Raw genomic sequence first — 19,118 nt, 5'->3', positions numbered from 1 at the left:
AGCGGAAGCCCTGCTGCAATCACACCCATAATTGTTCACCCGCTGTGGTTTGTATTGAGTCGGTGTTTCCCGTGGGGAGTCTCCAGCCCAGCCCCTCCAGCGGCTCCAGGGCTGGGAAGGAGGAGGTCAGCAGGGACGCCCCGGGGGTGCCCTGGAGGCACCTCTCAAATCAGAGGACAGTGAAGGGCCAGGGCCAGGGCAGCTGCCCCGTTAGCCAAGTGGCCCCTCTGACTGCTGGCGCTGCCCTGTGATGGCAGAGGGTGCTGCAGCACCCATTTCGCAGAGGGTTGAGGACGGACAAGTGCCTTGGCAATGGCAACCAGAGGAGTCTTCGCCCTCTCGAGCCGAGCTGGATGGGCTGAATGAAGTATGTAATGTGCTCCCTGAGCCCAGGGACAGCAGCACCGTTGTCTGTACGGCTGGGAGACTGTCCTGTGCTCCCAGGGCAGGCAGGGAAGCTGAGGGCACAGCGCAGGCAGGATGGGGCAGCCACAGGCTGTGCACACAAGAGGTCCTGCCCTTGCATCGTCATTTCCTGACAGTCACCTGTGGCTTCCCCAAAATCTGCCACCAAAAAGCTCCCTTGAGCAGCGTCTGAGGACCTGAGCCGGCCCCAGCACCGCAGCTCCGCTCGCTGCCTTACCCGGGCGCAGGGCCGTGTGGGAGCATCGGCCACAGGGGACCCCAGGCGTGGGGAAACCCCAGGGTGGGCTGGAGATGGACCTCTGCCTCCCACTGGGAGAGCACGAGGGTCCCTTGCAAAGCCCCTCTGAAATGGCAGCGCACCAGCATCCTCCTCCTCCTCCGCCCCCAGCTCCGAGCAGAAAGGCCTGGAGGGACACAAAGGCTGCAGGTTATCAACCTCACTGCTCGCAGGCAAAGGTGCACCCTGGCATACTTTTGTCCCCAGCAAGGGCACCCTCGATTACAACGGGTGCCAGTGCTGGGCTGTCCCGACAGAGCCGGGACCCGCTCTCCACGGGATGCTCGGCAGGAGCCCAGCTCCAGCCGGCCGCCTGGACGCGAGCCCTCGGCCCCATCCCTGACTCCCTCCGCTACCTCTCCTCTGGCAGCCCGTGCTCGGGTGCAGCTCGTGTCCCCGGCAGGCCAACACCTTACCGCAAGCTGGTCGCCAAAGCAAGCCCAGACCCACACTCAACCGGGAGTGGAGATGTCTTGGTCAGCGAGGCAGCACCCGTGTCCCTGTTCCTGGCAGGCAGTAGCCCCAAACCACGAGTGGAGCTAACACGGGCTCTCCCCACTGATCAGCAGCAGCAAACCATGGCACAGGGAAAGCCCCTGATGCCCTTATTAGCTGTACAGACAAAAGCTTGCTCTGGCTGCATTAAAAAAATCAAATACTAAGCTTAGCTTTCCCCTGAATCTCAAGTATGGTACTTTGCAGCTGTTGAGATCAGAAACACGGTCATTTAAATTTGGTTTCGTACTATTTTAACATGGGGACTTCCCTGTATGCAAGGCAAAATTATACAACCACTAATATTAAAAAAAGATACCTCCAGGACTGTCTGGATTCTGCTCTGTTAATAGCCAGATTGCTGCTTCTTGTGCAGAATCACCACAAACTTCGTCATGAAAGCTGATTTCATAATTACAATTGTTTGTACCAAGTTTAAAACTGCTTTACAGACAGTACATTACTGGAAACCACTTTCTTCCTGTTTACTCCCTCCACATCTTGTGATGTGAGAAATGAAGTGGACCTTGTAGATCTCACTGCTGGCGATGGGTTAGTGCACAGCGAGATGCAACCTGTAACTCAGTATATACACCGCTTAGTGTTTCTACCAACTGCCCACCTGACATATAATGACCCACCTGACAAACAAGCTGCATTTATGGAGTTTATGAGCTGATTCATGCTTTGGGAAAGAAACAAGGCTGGCATCTGAATGCAGGACCTGATCTTTGAGAGAGATGGAGAACTCCCACTGGCCTCCAGACCGAGTTGGTAGCAGTGCTTTGCAGCAATGCACCACTGCTTTGGAGTGGGAACAGCAGATACGGGACTTAAGGTGACAGATTTCAATCAGGGTTATTGAAGAGAAATCGCTGGAGGTTGACAGTTTCCTAGGCAAATGGACTATTCTCTTTTCTGTAGCGCTCCAGCCAAAACTAGTACCAAAGCCTCTTAGAAATTAAAAGCTGAAGAAAGGAATGCCACCCTAACTCTGTTCAAAATGTAATTTTTTTTTTTTTTTTTTTAGTTTAAATTTAATTCAATCCAGAGCCAAGGGAGGCCTTGCTTATGTCACTGATGGCAAACTGCTGTGTGTGAACAGTACCATGTGCTCTAACAGCTGTTGCAAAGTCACAAAAATGAAAGTCTGCCATCTTTCCTTGCAGAATGTTGCCGATAGGACAGATACGAAAAGAAACAAAAGAGAAAGGCTTCAAGTTTTGTATGTGGAAAACTTCAAATCCCAAGGGAAAAACACTGGACAGCAGCTCCACCACGGAGGTGCTGGACCTCATCTGACATCTAGTGGTTACAGCTGCAGGAAAAGCTGGGGTGCTGGACCCGAGGAACACCAGGCTCCACGACGGACACCCTGGATCCTATGCTACCCGGATCCAAAAATCCCTATTTTAGAGACAGGAGCCAGCCCAAGGCACAGGATGGGCTTTTAAAGTTCAGTAAAACATGGGGAATAAATACTTGTCTGCTACTTCATCACCACAAAACTTCTCTGCTGGAACAAAAAATATTCAGAGCTCTGGTAAGTTGTTGCAATTTTATTTATTTACTTGTTTATTAGTACAGCCAAGGTTTTTTAGGGCATTATCACTCAATAACCAAAGAGTGACACACCTCATGTAGTATTAGCTTGGAAATGAGTGAGATTTTCACACATGGTCAACATCTTAAAAGTCTGCTACCTGTTAGGACTATTGTATATAGAGAGATAGATACTTCTTTAATATAAAATGGATATTTGGAAGGTATAAATATTGGTGCAATTATTTTGTCAGTCTAATATCTCTCTACTGGATATAACTCAAAATGTCCGAGACCAAAAAGACACTTCAGTGTTGAATGCCGATGCACCCAGCAGCATTACCGTAAGCCCAGCAGCGGGACGGAACCAAGGCACACCACCCCCCTGACTCCCAGCATCACGGAAGGACTCCAGTCCTTCCAGTAAGAACCACTGCATCGGTTTTCACTTCTTTTTTTTTTTTTCAGCTCCTGCACATGAAGTTGCAGGATGTCCACACTCTGCTGTTATATACTTGACAAGGCAGTAGGCTGGAATTACTTATTTTCACAGTTCCTTTGCTATGATGCCTTGCCCTCATTTTGAGGGAGCACTAACAATTCCATCAGCAATATATAGCCTTGCTGGGCAGGCGGCTGTGCAGTAAGTGCCTCCTAAAGATAGCTTCGAGTGAAGAAGGGATGGCCCGTCCTTCCGCTTTTTCAAAAGGGGAAGTTGAGAGCCAGCTAAAAACCCAGGGAAAGCTGCATTAACTCATTTCCTCATTCTAAACATTTGTAGCAGCAATCGCGGAACTGGCCATCGCCCTGATAACAACCTGTTTATGGAGGTACATTAACTGAGCATGTCTATTAAAGCAATGAGCAGTGAAATACATCAGTGGTTATGATTTGGGATAGCACCCATACAGCTGAGAGTCAACAGGTAAATTAAGTCAATGGGCTCATTCCCATGGGACTGAGATAGCAGCTGTTTGCCGAGACAGGAAGGCAGCACTGCATCGGTCACCACCGGTTCCCATCTGGAGAGCTGGAAAGTACAATGGGGATGAGCATTTTCAAAATGACTCAGCATGGGGCTAACCCTGCTCCTACTGACATCAACAGCACAAGGTCTGAGTATTTAAGTGGGAGCACCTAGATCTGCACAGAGCAATTGTGAAAATGTTAAGCACGCATCCTACAGCTCTCCCTTGCCTCCAGAATGACAGAGCATGTGCTGCTCTGAAATTCATCTGCTGAATTTCAGGTTGGTCCCAGGGAACAGACACTGTATCTAACTGAATTTAAGGCTTCAGAATTTTCCTTGAAGATACAACAACCTCACCCACCCAGAGCTGGATTTCTGTCTGAAAGGCATGACTGGAGCTTACTTCCTTTGCGGGAATGAGTAACTAAGCTACAGCATGTTCGACCTGCCTACAGAATTACTGCTGTAACTTGATTTGTTGTAAAATATGTAAACGTATACTGCATGGACAGTCATGAAAACCATCAGAAGGTCTTTATTTCTTAATCAGGGAATAAGGTTTACCATTTGTGCATAACGCAGTCATCCCAAACCCATGCCAATAAAAGAGAAACCTTTACAATAATCTGCATCTTCTCTATAGAGATTATCATATACCCAGAATTTTACATCTCTTATGGTTTGTGAAACTTAAAAAAAATGTGCACGAGTCTCTTACATGATGTGGGGTGTAACCAGGACTATAGGGGACTTAACTTTTGACATAGTAGGACTTACAGCAGCTTGTAGCGTATGTTTCCATAACTAGTTCTAGATGAACAGAAGGGCATCTCCCACAGCCTTCAGGAGAAAAGCTCTCACTCAGGTCCATGCGAGTTTTGCCTACGTTAGGACTGCAAGGCCAGACCCATCATACATAAACCATGTGATATTCTGATAAAGCATGCACTTACTACTTTGAATTAATGGAACAAACTTTAACAGGGTTTAATTTAAATTGGTTCCTAATCCACACACTGAAATACTGACCATTTCACAGTCCATCTCATTAATGCGTACTAACGGTCAAGTGAACCAGTTTATCTTTTATTTATGAAAAACATATGAATTGTGATAGATATCATAGGAAAAATTAGTTCAAATATACAGATACTATTGTCCAATCAGCCATTAAAGGAGTAAGAACCAAAAAGCAATGTTTTTGTTTTTTTCCTCCCCCAAAGTAAAACTAACAAACTGAACTACTTGCAGGAATTCTTCTTCATTACAAAAGCTGAGATGCATTCAGGTACGGTGAAATTCAGCTTCACTGGGAAATGTAGACAGCCTCTGTTAAGTCCCTGTTGATTTTAATCCCTGTCATCTCCCGAGCATTGCTGCATCGAATTTTAGTCCTTATAATATATTCCAAAGTAAAACCAGCCATTCCAAATCTACAGTCATTCTTTGCTTTAAGTCAATTCACAGAACTGCTGAAAAAGTAGACATTTCTATCTAAAAGTACAAAAAGGGTTTGTATAGAAGGTACTTCTCTTATACAGTTATATTACACAGCTCAAGACAGTCCCAGCAGGCTCTTCTCAGAACTGGATGCTTCTGACTAGAGAATAAAAATTACAAAAGTGAGTCAGTTTCATCGCAGCTCTGTATTTTATTACAAATATGAGTAGTTTGCGTTGCCTTTTCATGTTCTTTAGGCCTAGATTCAGAGAGCATGCAGAAGCCGAATATTACTCTCAGTAAATATTAGATTAAATCTGTGCTTGAGTGATCTCTCTAAGAATTTAGATCAAGTATTTGCTTTAGTATAAATTCAGTGGATGGCCTATAGCATCCAAAAATCTGAACCACTGCAGCACCAAGTTGTGCGGCCATTGCTCAGGCAAAATTTCCGTGACCTTTAATGGACAAGTAAGATGGCTTTTTATATCTCCACTGGGTGAAGTGCTTCCCACAACAAATCAAAATGTTTTCTTTAGCATATTTTCTCCTGCCATGTTCAGTTTTATGACAAATATTTCCAAAGCAGCCTTCACCAATTTATTAGGAAGACTACTGCTGTACTTAAAATTCTTAGGGCACAGACAGTTGGTATGCTGGTATGTCAGTCTCTGCCAGTTTCTACCAAATCATTTCTGCATTTGTCCCTTCAGTCCCTCATCCCAATGCCATCAGCAGCCTGACACGTACCAGGCTGTGTTTATGCGGAACGGATGGAGGGCTATGGCCAAGCCTGTCCTTCTCTCCAAAAAGCTGGATGGTGCCAGGAGTGAAACCCGCAGGCTTCAGGCTCCTGCAGCCACTGCTTCATGTGAGGGTCAAATGGTATTATCCCTCTCAGCCACTCAGGCCAGCAGAAATGAAGAACCAGAGCTTGGTTTTGCTGATTGCCTGTCTGTGCCCTCAGAACAGGAATAGTACACAGACTTCTTCTCTGAGCTGAATACCACGTCTTTTTCTTACTAAAGCTAGACAGGTTACAGCTCAAATATACTAAATAAATGCATCCGACATTACATCAATCAAATCTCTAAAGTAGCAAACACTACAAACACTACACAATGAAGAAAATATTTGGTTTAGAGTATTATCAAAAAAAACGAAATGGGAAGAACTACTACAGAGCTGTGATAGCTTAAAATTGCCATTTTCTCTGAATGAAGCATAGAGACTCACAGCTGTGTGGGTCAGCCTTTTACATTTGGAGACACGATAGCATCGTTAGCACTGTTCACCTCCACCAAAACGTTTTGCATTGTAAATTAAACTAAGCTTTTCATAAAAGTTAACAGAAAATAAAAAAAAAAACTTTTAAAGAAAGTTCGTTCGTCATCACAGCTAACAGCTTTACCAAGTGTCCCAAGCTTAGACAATATTGCAATCATATTGAAGTGCTTTCCTGCTCAATTACAATTTGGAACTCTATAGGCTTTACCAAGAATAATAATGCTCCTTCACACAACCATGTCAGAGCTCTTCGTAAACACTAATTCCCTAAGCTTTCAGTTACTCTGTCTCTGAGGTATGTAATTACCATCACCCATTTTTATTTATAGGCCACATTTTCCTAGGACTGACTGCCTCACATATTTGAACACAATGTGCTTTACGTTGTATTTGGATAAGGTATTGAAAACATCCTACATTTTATAGGTGAGAAATGAGACAAATAAAATAATTCACAAGGACTGGCACCTTCTGGCATTCAGTCCTGTATCTCAACCCTCTTCTCGCCACCCAAAAATATAAAAATATTATTCCCCACCCAAAAATATAAAAAAATTATTCCTTGACAGGTGTTGACTTCAGGAAATGCTAAATTCTTTTACCCAGTACTGAAGAGGTCTACCACGTTGGGTCCGGTTCCTGCTTTATTTGAGAATTTTCTTCTTTTTCTGTAATATCTGTTGAAAAAGCAGTAATGAATGAAGAAAAAAGGGAACTTCCCAAACAATTTCGTTGTTATTGTTGTACTTAATAAGAAAAGAATTACAAAAATATGAAAAGCATTAATTTATCCTTTTAAACTAGTAACAGCAAATAAAAACATATTCACAACAATCTGATTCTGTGGAAATTACCATATTCACTTCAATGTAAAGCAGCCTGGGATCTTAAGAGAACTCTGGTTTTTAAAGAACAGAAACAAAAATTGGTATTAGAAGTGTATGAAACTGAAAAATGTTTTCTATGTGGCTGAAATACTCACTGGGCCGGAAAGGTACTTAATCCAAAACGGAAACAACACATAATCAGTGAAAAAATGTCACGATGTATTACTGTTTTGGTCTGCATCCTGCTCTTCAGTCTCTCTCCCTCCTCTTTGTTAATCCCCAGCACCATTCCTTCCTTCAACCACCTCATTGGATATGCAATGCTGGGTGAAGCTTTTCACTCATAGCTAAGTCTGTAGCTCATGACTTCAAAAACATCAGGCATGACCACAATTTTTAAGATGCTGTTTTCCAAAGCTAGCTAACAACATCTGAACCTACTTGTGCTCAAGTCATGCCTTCTGGGTTAGTTATTAAATTAATATTCATTGCACAAACTCTTGTTTTCACAGCACTGACAATTTTTCAGATTTTTTCCCCGTCTCTTTTCAACTAGATACAGACTTCTGCATTATTGTATTTCAATCTAGCTAATTCTTCTTCTTCAATGCACAGTATCACATAGGAAGGCACTATGATATGCTTAAAATAAAGAGAGAAAGAAATCTTATCTTGTGGGCTAAAGCATTCATCATCTTTTGATACAACTTTTTTCATTTCCAGGCGACTTCATTACAAAATCTTTGCTTTTTCTTGTTCACAGGGATGCTTGGAGGTAAATCAAAGAAATCTCGTGCCTGTATAGCACTGCTTATATGACCCAGAGCCTGATTTTGTTCTTCTTATAAACAGAGAACATGATGTTGGAAGGAAACTGGGTTTTCACTGAAGTTGTTTGGAAGGTTTGCGGCTAGGGTAATTCATCACTATAAAGCCAAGCCATTTCACCACATGATCATTCTGTACCTTCCAGCGTAGTTCTGAAGTGATTTTGAGTTCTTTGGCAATTGCATGCCTTTCCTCAAGATCATTCCTCTGGTTACTGGGTCTGAATCCAGTTTTGGACATCAAATTCAAAAACACACTTTATTTCTTCAAAACCATCACTTTGAAGGCTCATAGCTAGATTTCCTCTACATTAAGGTATTCAGGAACAACTGTCTCTCCCCTTCACCATTTAACAATTCCCATTTAGTTAATCCCATATAGTTTTGGCATTATAAAGACATCCGATGTTCCAGCTTTCAATAACTGTGAGCTTAAAATCTGCAGCTCAGCTCTTCTGTGACTCTAACACTTGCCTTTTTTTTGTCTTGATTGCTGATTGATCTACGCTCCGAGAAAAACCTACTCCTAACACTGGGAGTGAACCTGTCACTGAGCTTGTAACAGTAGTTCTGGCTGAGCATGTTGGCTTGTCTCAAAGTTCAGTGACATGACAGGGAACCTGAAGCAATGGAGACTGACTGCAAAGGGCACTTCCACGGCAAAGGATACAGAAGAATGGGAGTGCTGAGATTTGCTGCTTTCTCTTTTGGGGGAACCTAAGCAGGATTAAGGAATGAACTCGAGAGTTTTAAGATGACAAGTGCTGATGCACAGCAGCCTCCATCCCAGCACTGTTAGCTCCGTTGCTGTCAAGCTGCTACTGACACACCGGAGAGCCCCTTTGAGGACTACCTGGCACAAAGACAGCACCCCATCAAACTGTCACAGCACCTTGGATCCCCTATGCTGGCCACACCAGAGGCAGCCACAGCCGTCCAGGGCCATGCTGACAAGCTGGGGCTATAGCAGAGGCAGCGTTTACAGCATCAGAGCACACAGCAGACAGCAGCATCCCGATTCACAGGTCAATTCACTATTCCTAATGCTCCAAGACCATATGCAAAAGCACAGGGGGTGTAGAAGATCTACAGCCTCCTTGGTCTCACATATATCAACATCTGAAAAAGATACAATTCAGGTATACTCTTGGACAATAGGAAAGTTGGATGTTTTTCAGGGCTTAAGTTCTGGAAGAACAACAACACTCCCCCTCCCCAACACAGTATATTCAGGCCAATATGGCATTCAAATTTCCTGATGACGGCAATCATTCACTTGCATAAATTGTGGAAACTACGGCGCTGAATAACTAGATGCATCGCTCAGGATATGAGCAATCACTCAAAGCCTATATATAGTCATGACTCACCAACGAAGAACAACAATTCATAGAACTCCTTTGTAGAATTATTTGAATAATAGCTTTTGCTGCAGAGTATTTTTCACATGATGCAGCGTGATATTAGTACAGATGAAAAAATGTCCTGGGAACCAATAAAAGCCCTTTTTTTATTAACCTGTCTCCTTTAAAAAAAGATGCAACTTTGTTCAAAATTATTTAAAAATACTTGTTGGTAATAACTGAAGACAAACGCTTACCTCCTACAGATACTTCTATTTTGCTTGGTTCAGCTGACTCTTAAATGAAAAAAAAATAGTCAAATGAATATGAATATAGTTTCAACAATATTAATCAGGTAAGTATCTTAGAAAAATTAGGGAAATTAATTTTTCCGTGAAAAAGAGCACCTCAATTTTTTCTCTTATGATCAGACTCAAATATCTTTTGAGATGAACGTGTGTAACTTTCTATAGAGTCTGCAGCAAAATATAAAAAAATACCCAAACATTTATTACATTACACTACCTAACATTTTCTCTTCCAAGTATGGTTCGCTGCGACAGATATATCACCAAGTCCTAGCAGAACATAATATGGACTTGCACAGAACATACCAAGTTTGGAACAGCTTTACTCAAACTGGTTAAATATAAAACTGTATTAAAAAAAAGCCATCATTTCTGGATAGTATTGTCTTCAGTGGAAAATATGTGTATTTTGGGGAAGAGTGTGAAGGTGCAGAATAGAGGGCAAAAAGTGTGTTTTAATTCCATAATGATTTTTCTATTATCTGTGTTGATGGATTATAGATGGACAGGTGCTAGGAAAGCCATTTAACCTTTTTAACACTGCGGGTGAGTTAAGGACAGATAGACTACAGCAAGTTCACTGCCCATCAGCAGCTATTTTCCTCCCTCCCACCACCTCAAAATGTAAACAAAGGAGCCAGTAGTTTCCTTTATAATTACTTCCACCATACAAGTGTCCCTTACTCTTAAAATGTTTATCGAATGTCTTCTCTTAGTTTCCCAGTTTCTTTGAGTAACAGTTTATTCAGTCAATTGCAAAAGTCTTTCCTGCACTACATCAACTTGGGATACACATTTTTAAAGGTCTGCAAACATTTAGAAACTACACTGGGTCAAAAGGAAGTTGCTCAACTACATTTACTTTACCTATTTATAGCATAAAGCTAAGTTCTCCATTCAGACTAAGATAGGTGATGATGTGTGTGCAGTCTAGACACAGTCTAGCAGGGCTTACAGAACCGTGCAGTGGGCAAAATTCCATCAAGACCCCATTCTAGGTTCTTACGTGTTACACAGGCAAATTTCACTTGGCTGAACACCCATCTGGTACAGACACCCACACACTTTGAGTTAAGCAGGCATCAGTAAATGGATACTGAATTGGCTTTATATATTGCCCCTACTAATCCTTCTTTTCAGCTCACTCATCATCTGCAAAAATCAAATCAAGGAACACGCCAATGACACAGCTTGAAGGAAGCAATGGCTCTTTCTATTAATTTATTAATGTTTAATAGCTATAAAAGTCACCGTTGCACACCATCTGTCAAAATAAAATGGCTCATCATGAGCAGCATGTACCCAGGACATGACTACTAATATCATCTGCCAATAAGATTAGGAACTCCATACTCTACCCCTCCTGCAAGGATATGCATCATGCTCTGCATCACCTGGTAGTACTGGTGCTGCTGCTGGTGCTGTTGGTGGTGCTTCTGCTTCAGCTTTTTCCATCAGCTCTAAGATTAGACATGATCACTGTTTAACTTCACAATGAAAATGGTCCACATGTAACACAAGGGCAATCTTACTTCTTGAATCTGCAAATCCTGAAACTTGTCGCATGAACAGGTTACTAACACTTGTGATTGAGCTGTAGTTCAGTATTTTTTGTTACAGAAAAACCACTCCTTATCTTGCCTGCAAGCACCAAAAATTTCCTTTTAAGTTCCCATGTATTCTTCATAAGAAGAATAAAGCATCATACGTATACGCAGTAGGCTCAGAGCCTTTCAGTCATTCACCTTGGTATTTATCAATATCAGATAATTTTGATCATAATTAATGGACATGGATAATGCACAAACCCCACATGTTCAATGAGCAATCTGCTCCTCCAGTGATGGAAGATCATCGGATATCTGTGTTGTTCTTACTCAGCATATTAGAGCTAGCCTCAGTCCCAACACATGCTGACTGCTATGCTGAATAGATAACAGTTTAATAGATTCTTTCATTTCTAATTCAGTTCTCTGGAAATGCTATTACACACTTATCTGCCTGGAAGGTTCCCTCTTACAAAGAGATCTCTTTCCCACCTAAGAAGGTGTGCCTAGGCCTGGTGAGTGGGTCAGTGTGAGTTACTAGCTATAATATCTTCCTGAGAAGACTTCATACTTGCAGTTCATAGACCTCGGCATGTTAACTGGAACATAGTGGTGGCTGGATGCAAATGAACGAACACTGGGTCGCTCAGGCTCAGACTCGGTAAGGCCAAATTAATGACAGTAGGTTATTTGGCCTCTGAATTTCTAATCTGACATTGGCTCAGAAAGAACATGACACAAGGGACACTGTAACAACAGAGTTTTGCAGTTTGTTTTTTCTTAAATGAGATCTAAAAAGCAGGTCACAATTATTTTAGGCAGCTGAAAATACTAAAGAGACCTTTTTTCCCCTCCCCAAACGATTTCATTAACACGGCCAAATTGGCCGTGGAACTACAGGTAATTACACTCTGCCTCTCTAAACTGTTATAGTTTCAGCAGAATGCAGAATTTTTCACTGGAATATGGTTGTGCAGCTACTGGAAAGTTCTTGCTTATTTACTGCTACTGCGATGGATCCGAACCTAAAATGTAGGCACTCCCATGTAAGTCTGTTGCTCAGTCAGGGTCCTAAATCTCTTTGGGACTCTGCAGCTGAAAAATACAAAATCAGTATCTTGCATTTTCATATCAAAGTTAATGCTAATCTTATACTGTACTGTAAATTTATCACACTGCTCAAGTTAATTGCACATGCATGTTTAGTCAGGAAATCTTCATGAGACAGACACATACAAGAGTTATACATGGAACTTAACCACTGTGGAGCCTCTGCCACTAAGCCAATACATAGAAAACAGATCTTGGTAAGTTACAAAAATACATTTGCCATCAGTATCTCAAAAATACTTACGATTGTTAATCACAAGTCCTGGAAATGGTCTGGAAAAAAAAATAATTACCGATTCTAAAATATACTGCACAGGGTCTCCCTCCCAAGGCAACCTCACTTAACCTTCTGTAAAAGAGGTCATGCTAAAAAATGAACAGAAAGTCGAACAAAACTGAAGCAACCATCATAGCAGCTCTTTGGCACCGTATTTTGTTCACTAGCATTTTGAAAAGTAACATACACAGAGAGATCTAAATCCTTCCCTCAGTCACCACTAATTAACAACGGAGTCACTTCTTCAGAGCTCAATTAAACAAAATGTATCAAGCAAGAGTCCTTTCAGTGATTAAGGGTTGAGAATTCTGACCCCTTAGTAAAATACGTTTAAGAAATTTCTCTCTCTCTCTCTAAAGATAAACCGAAGCTTTTAGACTCCTGTGGAGCAGTCTATGATTTGAGAAGTTACATAAACTTATACATTTTTATTTTAAATTCCTGAACTCCTTAGTATGATTCCTAAGTTTCATCTATTCTGCTTCATGCATACAAATATACTTTGTATATACATGTGTGTATATATGTCTATGGAAATACACACATACAAATAAAATTCACTTATATTGTAATTGGACAATATTATATTTTCAAATATTGTAGATAAACTCATTTTTAGGGAAAAAAACATTTATCAAAGAGCTTACCTTAACTCAGTGTTCTTAACACAAGTCAAATATTTAAAAAATATTAATAGTAATACTACTACAAACATACAATTTACTGTTAAGAGCCAACAAGCTCTGGACTTGTCTCAAAACTTCATCTTATAAATGGGAGAGCAAGGCTCACAAGACATTAAGACTCTTATATAATATGAAGAGATTTCAACTCAAAAGACAGCTTGCTGTAATATGCAGTATTGATAATATGCCCTTTGTCATACTAAATTGGTCGTGTCCCCCAAAGAGTTACCATCTTCATTCATGCTATGAACATCTGGCCTTCATTTGACCTGAAATATTGTTATCCAAAAGAGCCAACATCTTCCACTACTTAAAGGTGTACTGCAAGTTCTATTCTTTCAAATCTCAATTTATACAAGTTACAGGGCTGTCCTTGCAACATCTGTACAATCTAATCAATGGCAACTACATACCGAATGACAGTAAATTTGATAAACTCTGCCGATTCCAAAATCTTCCTCATCGAGCTGATTTCCAGATAACTGGGAGCTTTAAATGCCACACCAGGAGGCATCCCATCCACCACCACACAGCCAGGGTTGATAGTGATTTTTCTGTATGGGACTTTCACAGGAAAATTCATACCAATGGCTTCACCTAGGTGAGAGAGATCATGTTTATTTTCAAGTCTACATGTTTATGATTACATTGAAGAAAAAAGTCCTCAGACAATTAAGAAGGTAAATGCAAACCCAAGCTTTCTATCAGACCTGAAACTATGAAAATTCACTTGACAATGAAACCATTACAGTGTTAGAAATAGATGTTTTGGATTACACTCATGAACATTACTATGAGAGCGTTAGTTACAACTCCAACCCTGACAGCTCACCATATAAAGAACCCAGATTCTGTTTTTACTAAAAAAAGGTATATCCAAGGAAATAGCTACATGAAGGAAAACAAAGTGTTTCCTGCAATACCACAAAAAGCAATTCAACACAGCACTAGTGAAGGAATTTGAGATAAAGAAACTCAGGTCATTTTTGCTGTGCAATGCAAATACAAAGTAAAAAAAAGAAACCACACACAGCAAAAGGTTAAGTTGCATTTTTAAAATTACTGTAGTCCCAGGTATTAAGAAGTCAGGATTATGAAGCCCTAAGAAGAATCATGGATTGCCAGAAAAATAAATATTTCATCCATGTTTACACAGAAAGAAACAGGAAGGATGGGGGAACATAAAGCAATTTATACTCTTAGGATTTTTTATTTAAAATGTCAAACAACCTACATCACTTATAAAAGATTATTTTTGAAGTCAAAGCACAACATTCATATACAATTCTCAAATTTGATCATTTTAATGATCATATATATCATCCACTGTGATGATTCAGTAACTTCATGTCCTGGTTTCAGCTGGGATAGATTTAATTTTCTTTCTAGTAGCTGGTGTAGTGTTATGTTTTGGGTTCAGTATGAGAAGAATGTTGATAACACACTGATGTTTTCAGTTGTTGCCAAGTAGTGTTTAGACCAAGTCAAGGATTTTTCAGCTTCTCATGCCCAGCCAGCAAGAAGGCTGGAGGGGCGCAAGAAGTTGGGAGGGGACACAGCCAGGACAGCTGACCCAAACTGGCCAAAGGGGTATTCCATACCATGGGACGTCATGCCTGGTATATAAACTGGGGAGAGTTGGCCTGGAGGGGCCAGGGGTGGCTCAGGAACTAATTGTGCACTGGTTAGCAGGTGGTGAGCAATTGCATCATGCATCACTTGTTTTCTATATTCCAATCCTTTTATTATTATTATTGTCATTCTATTATTATTATTATATTTCTTTTCTGTCATACTAAACTGTCTTTATCTCAACCCACGAGTTTTACATTTTTCGATTCTCTCCCCCATCCCACTGGGTGCGGGGGGAGTGAGTGAGCGGCTCAGGCTGGGGTTAAAAAAATGACCCTTCAATATGAACAACATTAATTGCATTCACACCTATGTAAAAATGGGGAGTAAGAAGCAATTACCAAATTTCCGGCTAAAAAGATCATTTACTTGCTCTCTCAATTGTCTGGCCTTTTCTACTTTTGACAGGCGCTCACTTTCATCATCTGGAAGAAATTGTTAGAATAGCATTAGAATTACACAGATTTCCCCCCCCCCCCGAAGCTTGTTTGTCATTGCACGTTTACTCAAAGCAGGTATACCTGAGTGCTTCAAAACAGGCACTGTCATTGTTCCTAGTTTTAGCAGTGACACAGAATTGTAGAAATACGCAAAAATAGATGATTGTTAAAAAAAATCTGTGAGAAGCTTCAGAGTATTTATATAACCAACATTAGATCTACCGTCTAGAGATGATTTTGTAAACTTAATCTAAAACCACAAATTATATTTTATTTTCTTACAGTACATACAATGGTGGGGAAAGGTAAAAGTAAAGTGACCATTCAATAGATGGCCACAGCACGCAGCGTTCCTCATGGTTTCTAATGAATGTAATACATGCCTGAGAAAATAGTAATCAGTGTTAATACAAAGCAGTTCAGTGTATATGGTTATTCAATTCAGTCTGAGTACTGATCTCCTGAAGTTGCCAAGAAAATTGCAAATCAATATTTAATTTATTGCATGAGAAAAAAGGGAAAAATGTGGATACTCCTTAACTAGGAACTGGACCAAGAATATTCTAGAGATTTCACTGAATAGATGTTCATGAGTGTTAGAAAATATTTAACGTCTCAGCAAAAAGAGAATGCTAAATTATACTCTTTGTTGACTGTACTTGTATTTCACTGAACCAGCTGGACTGTAGGAAAAAACTTCATCAGACTAAACAAGTGTCATGAAGAATATAAGCACAAAAAGTATGATGTGAAACCAGACAGTATACACACCTGGTATAGTTACTTGAATGATGTTAAGATCTTCAACACCTGCAGCTGTGTTCACCAGTGTGTTTGTTGTGGTGCTTGCTGTATTGGCTATATTAGATGAATTATTTTTTCCTAAAAGTAAGAGAATTCATTTAAAAAACTTTTGTAGAAAGCTCAAAATCTTGAATGTCATATATAGAGAAAATATTGCAAAATAACAGATATATGCGAAGTTTTCAAAGCAGATCCAGTTCCATTTTCAAAATGGGAGCAGCTGCCAACGAGACATACTTATTGAAGGTACACACCACTGTCTTTCCAACCCAAGAGGAGAAAGAGCTAGAATAAAGATAATGTTAATCTTTACTAGTTCGTTTTCTAAAAAGATTATTAAGAAAAGGAAAAAAAAAAGAGTATATGGAGCATGTATTTTGGTATTTTTATTAGCAGAAAAATCATAGCCCTTGGAGTTAATTCAGTAACACCTACTGATCCATGGGTTCACTGTGTGCATTCACAAAAGAAATCCCTTACAGCTATATTTGTGAGTCACACTGTCCAGTGGCACAAACTAGCATAGTTCAAGTAACTCCGCAGAGTTTTGCCAACCCATAGTAACAGATAATAATACGACTCAAAACATTTAATCCGTGACCTGCCTGACACAATTTTCTACTGGCTATCTGCACTCCTATCTGTGAAGCACTTGTGATTTAGATGATGTACTTATTAGGAGCAAATAATTTATCTCTAGACCTGAATTACTTCTGTGAATCACACATTACTTGTTACATTTTGATAAAAGGTAGTAAAGAATATATTAGAGGCATGATTATTACAAATAACTTAAAAAATTTAATACTCCCTTGCTAACACTTTATTTAAATTGTAACTGGTAGGTGCTTTTCCCATCTTAAAAACATACAAGCAAACAAACCAACCAACCACAATGCAAAATGTATCTTACAGGAATTCGTTAACATCATGCAGCTCTCCTGATTTGTATTTAATCCTTGAAAGAGACTGTTATCTAGAACATTAAGCAGTTACAAAACTCACTTTGGGGGCTTCTAGCAGAATTTTCCTTAACAGCTGCTTCAAACATCTCAGGCCTGCAAACAGATTGAACATTTCGTGTACAATAATAAAATTACATTTATCAACATTAAGGAAAATGCAATTTTCTAGTATTAATATATTAAAGACAGAAATCAAGTGATATCCTCTCAGACAGCCAGACAGCCAAGAATGCAATGGCTGAGAGGCTCCGCAACTTCTCTTGCCACTGTTTCTACACTGGCACATGGGTATCTAAACCTATTCTAGGCAAGAAAAATAAAGTCTTACAACCCCCAATATATGAATCTCCACTTCTCAGCTCTTAGTACTCTGTCAGCAAGTTCTAAGAGTAACCCGTAAGCACTCCATACAGTAGGAATTAAACCAGTGATGTGGTAACTGAAATGGGCTAAGAAATCTGGACTTTCTGTTCCTCCTAAAACAGGTTGTGAGTGTCTTTCAGAACAAAGAGATTACTCTATCTTGCTCCACCTCTAGAATAGCTTTCTCACCATTTCCTCATTTACTAAAAATATTCCAGTGTGTATTTTACAGACTAATTTAGCAACTCAGCAACACAATTTCATTTTTTGGTCTACATTTCAATTCTCATAGAATAGATTATCAAACACGTATGGGAGTCTTACTTTTTAATAATGAATTTTATCTTAGATTTGTTTCTCAGGATCTTCTCTAGTCTTGGAATTCCAAAAGTAGAAGGTCGGCGGAATGGCACCCCCTCAGGTAGTCCTTCCACATAGAAAACCTCCGGGAAGGATTCAAACAATGCAAACGGCACCTTCACTGGTTCAGTCAGCCCCAGCGCTTCCCCTGAAATGCAACAAAGCAAATAAGCTACCAGCTAGATAACTGATGTGTATATAAAAAGGAAAACCTCAGGTATAAACGGTATATAATAGTTGGCACATACATACTAGATTAGGTGAAACCAGCAGGCTTTGCCTTTTTTGGTGACAGCTATGAGTAGGCAGGAAGAAAATTAACAGTCTCAAACATAACTCATTCTGTTGCAATAAATGTGATCATAATTTGCAGTTGAAAATTAATAATTTGCAGTCAGATCAGGCCACTGGTTTGTTCTGCATGCAAGACTATCCCATTTGTACTCCACTTTGTTACAGGCAATGCATTCTGTCTCTGTCTCTGCTATAGAATAGCACTAAGGGCAGGTGAGATTAGTGCTCTTGTTCCAAAAGCCGCACTCAGAAGACTAATGAGAAGTTATTACTTCCAAAAGTCATTAGCTTCCAAACAGCACTAGAAGAAGTGCTGGGACACGATGGAGCATGTCTCTCCAGATACCATCCATAACGTATTGAGTCATATGGAGGCTTAAGTCATACAAAGTCCCATTCATAAGCAGTGTAGAAAGCTTAAAAAGATGTGCCAGGATGTGGAGTCACTAGGTCTCTGGGTCATTAGAGAAGCAGTAATCCAACCACAACTTCTCCATTTCCAAACCCAAATAAAATAACTAGTGGAAATGCAACACAGAATTGCAAGCAACCTACATGAGAAAATGAGAAATTGCCTGGAGTACATAAGGACTGCAGAACCTTTGGAATAAACATGTGAATGTATCTCTCATACATCTAACTGCATGTTTGTAAGAAAGACAGCTCAGCAAAAAAGGATCAATAAACTTACCACATTTTTCATTAAAAAGATTTTCGACTTTCTGCTTTAAGTCAGTTATTTTGGCATTCCACGCCTCTGCCAGGAGGAAATTGGAAGAATTAAATCAACACTCACAGAATGAATCAGTCCTTGAAGAATATTTTAATAAATGCTTAATAAATGATTATGCTTGATAACCAATTTACTATGACAGTAAATTGTGCAAAATGGCTTTCA

At 40.2% G+C, this 19,118-nt stretch overlaps 1 protein-coding gene across 7 annotated transcripts in view; it reads right to left on the bottom strand.

Annotated features, from left to right (window-relative positions):
* Positions 1–4,220: 4,220 nt before the first annotated feature.
* GTF2I (general transcription factor IIi) overlaps positions 4,221–19,118 on the bottom strand; it is an 80,464-nt gene continuing 65,566 nt past the window's right edge. For 5 of the 7 annotated variants that reach the window (XM_069791483.1, XM_069791487.1, XM_069791485.1 and 2 more), the window contains 11 exons: positions 18,912–18,977; positions 17,891–18,074; positions 17,244–17,296; positions 16,206–16,316; positions 15,336–15,419; positions 13,776–13,959; positions 12,644–12,672; positions 11,137–11,202; positions 9,692–9,730; positions 7,040–7,114; positions 4,221–5,310 (listed from right to left, as the gene is read on the bottom strand). In XM_069791483.1, coding sequence (XP_069647584.1) covers positions 7,056–7,114; positions 9,692–9,730; positions 11,137–11,202; positions 12,644–12,672; positions 13,776–13,959; positions 15,336–15,419; positions 16,206–16,316; positions 17,244–17,296; positions 17,891–18,074; positions 18,912–18,977 — 875 coding nt within the window. In that variant the 3' untranslated portion in view covers positions 4,221–5,310; positions 7,040–7,055. The other 2 variants (XM_069791490.1, XM_069791489.1) reach the window with 2 other exon arrangements.

This window comes from Haliaeetus albicilla, chromosome 9 (genome assembly GCF_947461875.1).
Source record: "Haliaeetus albicilla chromosome 9, bHalAlb1.1, whole genome shotgun sequence".
In the NCBI taxonomy this organism is placed as follows: Eukaryota; Metazoa; Chordata; class Aves; order Accipitriformes; family Accipitridae; genus Haliaeetus; species Haliaeetus albicilla.
The sequence above is the reverse complement of the archived record's forward strand: the minus strand, read 5'-3'. Positions and strand labels throughout refer to the sequence as shown.